General features: G+C 45.2%; 1 protein-coding gene across 1 annotated transcript in view; it reads right to left on the bottom strand.

The window, feature by feature from the left end:
- plod3 (procollagen-lysine, 2-oxoglutarate 5-dioxygenase 3) overlaps positions 1–7,500 on the bottom strand; it is a 113,243-nt gene that overhangs the window by 49,962 nt on the left and 55,781 nt on the right. The window contains exons 9-11 of the mRNA XM_084327317.1: positions 7,353–7,484; positions 6,313–6,434; positions 25–129 (exon numbers count right to left, since the gene is read on the bottom strand). Of these exons, the coding sequence (XP_084183443.1) occupies positions 25–129; positions 6,313–6,434; positions 7,353–7,484 (359 nt within the window). The remainder of the gene's footprint in view (positions 1–24; positions 130–6,312; positions 6,435–7,352; positions 7,485–7,500) is intronic.

The following is a 7,500-nucleotide window of genomic DNA, read 5'->3' as shown; positions in this document are numbered from 1 at the left end:
GTGAGTAGGGGGAGGTATACATACTTGTTCTCCTCTATAAGTATGCGTAGTATGTCAGGGTTGATGACAGCGACGTCACAGTCGATGCTGAAATAGTAGTCACACTCTGGGTCCTTCTTGCACGCCTCCCTGTGGACACACACACACATTACAGCTACACAATATAGGTCTTTGAGGTCGGCTAAAATGTCTTTGAAGTTTTTTGTTGAAAATACCACTCAGATTATGCGTTCTAGCAGCCTCTATACCTCCATGTTTCAGTGCTGTTCTCATTCTAGCAGCCTCTATACCTCTGTTTCAGTCCTGTTCTCATTCTATCAGCCTCTATACCTCTGTTTCAGTCCTGTTCTCATTCTATCAGCCTCTATACCTCCATGTTTCAGTCCTGTTCTCATTCTATCAGCCTCTATACATCCATGTTTCAGTCCTGTTCTCATTCTAGCAGCCTCTATACCTCTGTTTCAGTCCTGTTCTCATTCTATCAGCCTGTTCTCATTCTATCAGCCTCTATACCTCTGTTTCAGTCCTGTTCTCATTCTAGCAGCCTCTATACCTCTCCGTTTCAGTCCTGTTCTCATTCTAGTAGCCTCTACACCTCTCTGTTTCAGTCCTGTTCTCATTCTAGCAGCCTCTATACCTCGCTGTTTCAGTCCTGTTCTCATTCTAGCAGCCTCTATACCTCTGTTTCAGTCCTGTTCTCATTCTAGCAGCCTCTATACCTCTCCGTTTCAGTCCTGTTCTCATTCTAGCAGCCTCTACACCTCTCTGTTTCAGTCCTGTTCTCATTCTAGCAGCCTCTATACCTCGCTGTTTCAGTCCTGTTCTCATTCTAGCAGCCTCTATACCTCTGTTTCAGTCCTGTTCTCATTCTAGCAGCCTCTATACCTCCGTTTCAGTCCTGTTTAGAGGATGACATTTTTTCTGGATTCGCACGGGATGGGAGTCAAATTCACTTTGAATCACGTGATTGTGCAGGACAGGGAGTAAACGTCAACGGGAGCAGAAGGGAGTGGGAACTATGACAACAAAATCAACAGGATTCGGGCGGGAGTGGGATCAGTCTCTGTGGGAGGGAGTGGGATTTTTTTGAAACTCACTCGGGATTGGGATGGGATTATTTCTGTGGGAGTGGGAAGGAGCGGGAGTCAAAATCCACTCACATGTCAGCCTCTAGTCCTGTTCTCATTCTAGCAGCCTCTATACCTCTGTTTCAGTCCTGTTCTCATTCTAGCAGCCTCTATACCTCTGTTTCAGTCCTGTTCTCATTCTAGCAGCCTCTATACCTCTCTGTTTCAGTCCTGTTCTCATTCTAGCAGCCTCTATACCTCTGTTTCAGTCCTGTTCTCATTCTAGCAGCCTCTATACCTCTCTGTTTCAGTCCTGTTCATCAGCCTCTATACCTCCATGTCTCAGTCCTGTTCTCATTCTAGCAGCCTCTATACCTCTGTTTCAGTCCTGTTCTCATTCTAGCAGCCTCTATACCTCTATGTTTCAGTCCTGTTCTCATTCTAGCAGCCTCTATACCTCTCTGTTTCAGTCCTGTTCTCATTCTAGCAGCCTCTATACCTCTGTTTCAGTCCTGGTCTCATTCTATCAGCCTCTATACCTCTGTTTCAGTCCTGTTCTCATTCTATCAGCCTCTATACCTCTCTGTTTCAGTCCTGTTCTCATTCTATCAGCCTCTATACCTCTGTTTCAGTCCTGTTCTCATTCTAGCAGCCTCTATACCTCCATGTTTCAGTCCTGTTCTCATTCTAGCAGCCTCTATACCTCGGTTTCAGTCCTGTTCTCATTCTATCAGCCTCTATACCTGTTTCAGTCCTGTTCTCATTCTAGCAGCCTCTATACCTCTGTTTCAGTCCTGTTCTCATTCTATCAGCCTCTATACCTCTCTGTTTCAGTCCTGTTCTCATTCTAGCAGCCTCTATACCCCACTGTTTCAGTCCTGTTCTCATTCTAGCAGCCTCTATACCTCTGTTTCAGTCCTGTTCTCATTCTAGCAGCCTCTATACCTCTGTTTCAGTCCTGTTCTCATTCTAGCAGCCTCTATACCTCTCCATTCTAGCAGCCTCTATACCTCTCTGTTTCAGTCCTGTTCTCATTCTAGCAGCCTCTATACCTCTCCGTTTCAGTCCTGTTCTCATTCTAGCAGCCTCTATACCTCTGTTTCAGTCCTGTTCTCATTCTAGCAGCCTCTATACCTCTGTTTCAGTCCTGTTCTCATTCTAGCAGCCTCTATACCCCTGTTTCAGTCCTGTTCTCATTCTATCAGCCTCTATACCTCTCTGTTTCAGTCCTGTTCTCATTCTATCAGCCTCTATACCTCTCTGTTTCAGTCCTGTTCTCATTCTAGCAGCCTCTATACCTCCGTTTCAGTCCTGTTCTCATTCTAGCAGCCTCTATACCTCTGTTTCAGTCCTGTTCTCATTCTAGCAGCCTCTATACCCCACTGTTTCAGTCCTGTTCTCATTCTAGCAGCCTCTATACCTCTCTGTTTCAGTCCTGTTCTCATTCTATCAGCCTCTATACCTCTGTTTCAGTCCTGTTCTCATTCTAGCAGCCTCTATACCTCTGTTTCAGTCCTGTTCTCATTCTATCAGCCTCTATACCTCTGTTTCAGTCCTGTTCTCATTCTAGCAGCCTCTATACCCCACTGTTTCAGTCCTGTTCTCATTCTAGCAGCCTCTATACCTCTCTGTTTCAGTCCTGTTCTCATTCTATCAGCCTCTATACCTCTGTTTCAGTCCTGGTCTCATTCTATCAGCCTCTATACCTCTGTTTCAGTCCTGTTCTCATTCTATCAGCCTCTATACCTCTCTGTTTCAGTCCTGTTCTCATTCTATCAGCCTCTATACCTCTGTTTCAGTCCTGTTCTCATTCTAGCAGCCTCTATACCTCCATGTTTCAGTCCTGTTCTCATTCTAGCAGCCTCTATACCTCGGTTTCAGTCCTGTTCTCATTCTATCAGCCTCTATACCTGTTTCAGTCCTGTTCTCATTCTATCAGCCTCTATACCTCTGTTTCAGTCCTGTTCTCATTCTATCAGCCTCTATACCTCTCTGTTTCAGTCCTGTTCTCATTCTAGCAGCCTCTATACCTCTGTTTCAGTCCTGTTCTCATTCTATCAGCCTGTTCTCATTCTATCAGCCTCTATACCTCTGTTTCAGTCCTGTTCTCATTCTAGCAGCCTCTATACCTCTCCGTTTCAGTCCTGTTCTCATTCTAGTAGCCTCTACACCTCTCTGTTTCAGTCCTGTTCTCATTCTAGCAGCCTCTATACCTCGCTGTTTCAGTCCTGTTCTCATTCTAGCAGCCTCTATACCTCTGTTTCAGTCCTGTTCTCATTCTAGCAGCCTCTATACCTCTCCGTTTCAGTCCTGTTCTCATTCTAGCAGCCTCTACACCTCTCTGTTTCAGTCCTGTTCTCATTCTAGCAGCCTCTATACCTCGCTGTTTCAGTCCTGTTCTCATTCTAGCAGCCTCTATACCTCTGTTTCAGTCCTGTTCTCATTCTAGCAGCCTCTATACCTCCGTTTCAGTCCTGTTTAGAGGATGACATTTTTTCTGGATTCGCACGGGATGGGAGTCAAATTCACTTTGAATCACGTGATTGTGCAGGACAGGGAGTAAACGTCAACGGGAGCAGAAGGGAGTGGGAACTATGACAACAAAATCAACAGGATTCGGGCGGGAGTGGGATCAGTCTCTGTGGGAGGGAGTGGGATTTTTTTGAAACTCACTCGGGATTGGGATGGGATTATTTCTGTGGGAGTGGGAAGGAGCGGGAGTCAAAATCCACTCACATGTCAGCCTCTAGTCCTGTTCTCATTCTAGCAGCCTCTATACCTCTGTTTCAGTCCTGTTCTCATTCTAGCAGCCTCTATACCTCTGTTTCAGTCCTGTTCTCATTCTAGCAGCCTCTATACCTCTCTGTTTCAGTCCTGTTCTCATTCTAGCAGCCTCTATACCTCTGTTTCAGTCCTGTTCTCATTCTAGCAGCCTCTATACCTCTCTGTTTCAGTCCTGTTCATCAGCCTCTATACCTCCATGTCTCAGTCCTGTTCTCATTCTAGCAGCCTCTATACCTCTGTTTCAGTCCTGTTCTCATTCTAGCAGCCTCTATACCTCTATGTTTCAGTCCTGTTCTCATTCTAGCAGCCTCTATACCTCTCTGTTTCAGTCCTGTTCTCATTCTAGCAGCCTCTATACCTCTGTTTCAGTCCTGGTCTCATTCTATCAGCCTCTATACCTCTGTTTCAGTCCTGTTCTCATTCTATCAGCCTCTATACCTCTCTGTTTCAGTCCTGTTCTCATTCTATCAGCCTCTATACCTCTGTTTCAGTCCTGTTCTCATTCTAGCAGCCTCTATACCTCCATGTTTCAGTCCTGTTCTCATTCTAGCAGCCTCTATACCTCGGTTTCAGTCCTGTTCTCATTCTATCAGCCTCTATACCTGTTTCAGTCCTGTTCTCATTCTAGCAGCCTCTATACCTCTGTTTCAGTCCTGTTCTCATTCTATCAGCCTCTATACCTCTCTGTTTCAGTCCTGTTCTCATTCTAGCAGCCTCTATACCCCACTGTTTCAGTCCTGTTCTCATTCTAGCAGCCTCTATACCTCTGTTTCAGTCCTGTTCTCATTCTAGCAGCCTCTATACCTCTGTTTCAGTCCTGTTCTCATTCTAGCAGCCTCTATACCTCTCCATTCTAGCAGCCTCTATACCTCTCTGTTTCAGTCCTGTTCTCATTCTAGCAGCCTCTATACCTCTCCGTTTCAGTCCTGTTCTCATTCTAGCAGCCTCTATACCTCTGTTTCAGTCCTGTTCTCATTCTAGCAGCCTCTATACCTCTGTTTCAGTCCTGTTCTCATTCTAGCAGCCTCTATACCCCTGTTTCAGTCCTGTTCTCATTCTATCAGCCTCTATACCTCTCTGTTTCAGTCCTGTTCTCATTCTATCAGCCTCTATACCTCTCTGTTTCAGTCCTGTTCTCATTCTAGCAGCCTCTATACCTCCGTTTCAGTCCTGTTCTCATTCTAGCAGCCTCTATACCTCTGTTTCAGTCCTGTTCTCATTCTAGCAGCCTCTATACCCCACTGTTTCAGTCCTGTTCTCATTCTAGCAGCCTCTATACCTCTCTGTTTCAGTCCTGTTCTCATTCTATCAGCCTCTATACCTCTGTTTCAGTCCTGTTCTCATTCTAGCAGCCTCTATACCTCTGTTTCAGTCCTGTTCTCATTCTATCAGCCTCTATACCTCTGTTTCAGTCCTGTTCTCATTCTAGCAGCCTCTATACCCCACTGTTTCAGTCCTGTTCTCATTCTAGCAGCCTCTATACCTCTCTGTTTCAGTCCTGTTCTCATTCTATCAGCCTCTATACCTCTGTTTCAGTCCTGGTCTCATTCTATCAGCCTCTATACCTCTGTTTCAGTCCTGTTCTCATTCTATCAGCCTCTATACCTCTCTGTTTCAGTCCTGTTCTCATTCTATCAGCCTCTATACCTCTGTTTCAGTCCTGTTCTCATTCTAGCAGCCTCTATACCTCCATGTTTCAGTCCTGTTCTCATTCTAGCAGCCTCTATACCTCGGTTTCAGTCCTGTTCTCATTCTATCAGCCTCTATACCTGTTTCAGTCCTGTTCTCATTCTATCAGCCTCTATACCTCTGTTTCAGTCCTGTTCTCATTCTATCAGCCTCTATACCTCTCTGTTTCAGTCCTGTTCTCATTCTAGCAGCCTCTATACCTCTCTGTTTCAGTCCTGTTCTCATTCTAGCAGCCTCTATACCTCTGTTTCAGTCCTGTTCTCATTCTAGCAGCCTCTATACCTCTGTTTCAGTCCTGTTCTCATTCTATCAGCCTCTATACCTCTGTTTCAGTCCTGTTCTCATTATATCAGCCTCTATACCTCTGTTTCAGTCCTGTTCTCATTCTAGCAGCCTCTATACCTCTCTGTTTCAGTCCTGTTCTCATTCTATCAGCCTCTATACCTCTCTGTTTCAGTCCTGTTCTCATTCTAGCAGCCTCTATACCTGTTTCAGTCCTGTTCTCATTCTAGCAGCCTCTATACCTCTGTTTCAGTCCTGTTCTCATTCTAGCAGCCTCTATACCTCTCTGTTTCAGTCCTGTTCTCATTCTGGAGGTTCTACTCACACAGCCATGGTTCTAGCTGGAGGTTCTACTCACACAGCCATGGTTCTAGCTGGAGGTTCTACTCACACAGCCATGGTTCTAGCTGGAGGTTCTACTCACACAGCCATGGTTCTAGCTGGAGGTTCTACTCACACAGCCATGGTTCTAGCTGGAGGTTCTACTCACACAGCCATGGTTCTAGCCTGGTCCTGCTTCAGGTTCTCCTCGGGGCCGACCAGCCGGGCTCCAGGGAACAGGCTTCCATGTTTCTCCCAGAACCGCTTGATGTGGAGCTCATGGTGAACCACCTATACACACACACACACCACACATACATACACACACACACCACACATACACACCACACACACATACATACACACACACACACACACACATATACACACACACACACACACACCACACATCACACATACACACACCACACATACACACAGACAGAGACACACACAGAGAGAGACACACACAGAGAGACACACACAGACACCACACAGAGAGACACACACACACACCACACATACATACACACACACACACACCACACATACACAGACACACACACAGAGAGAGAGACAGACACACACAGAGAGAGACACACACAGAGAGACACACACAGAGAGAGACACACACAGAGTCACACACAGAGACAGACACACACAGAGAGTCACACACACAGACAGAGACACACACACACCACACATACACACACACACAGAGAGACACACAGAGAGACACACACAGAGAGACACACACACACACCACACATACACACACAGAGACAAACACAGAGAGACACACAGAGACAGAGACACACACAGAGAGAGAGACACACACAGAAAGACACACACAACACATACACACACAGAGAGACACACAGAGACACACAGACAATTCATTTGAATTCAAAAATTTTGCTTTTCGCATCAAATATTGATATGCGATTCAAATGTGATTAATTAATTAATGAAGTCTCGAATTAATTCGATAAAAATGTTTAATAGAGTCCCACCACTAATACAGATATGATACTTGCATTGTTATGTATGATCCAGATATGATACCTTGTTATGTATGATCCAGATATGATACCTTGTTATGTATGATCCAGATATGATACATTGTTATGTATGATCCAGATATGATACCTTGTTATGTATGATCCAGATATGATACATTGTTATGTATGATCCAGATATGATACTTACATTGTTATGTATGAAGAGGCGCAGTCTGCTGACTGGGTAGGTGAATGTTGTCAGACGCTCCAGAAACTCCTCCAGGAAGGGAGTGGCTTGTTCTATAAACACTGCAATATAAACCAGAGGCATATCCTCATCCTAGAGAGAGACAGAG

The sequence above is a fragment of the Notolepis coatsorum genome (assembly GCF_963971535.1).
Source record: "Notolepis coatsorum genome assembly, chromosome: 13".
Taxonomy (NCBI): Eukaryota; Metazoa; Chordata; class Actinopteri; order Aulopiformes; family Paralepididae; genus Notolepis; species Notolepis coatsorum.
The sequence above is the reverse complement of the archived record's forward strand: the minus strand, read 5'-3'. Positions and strand labels throughout refer to the sequence as shown.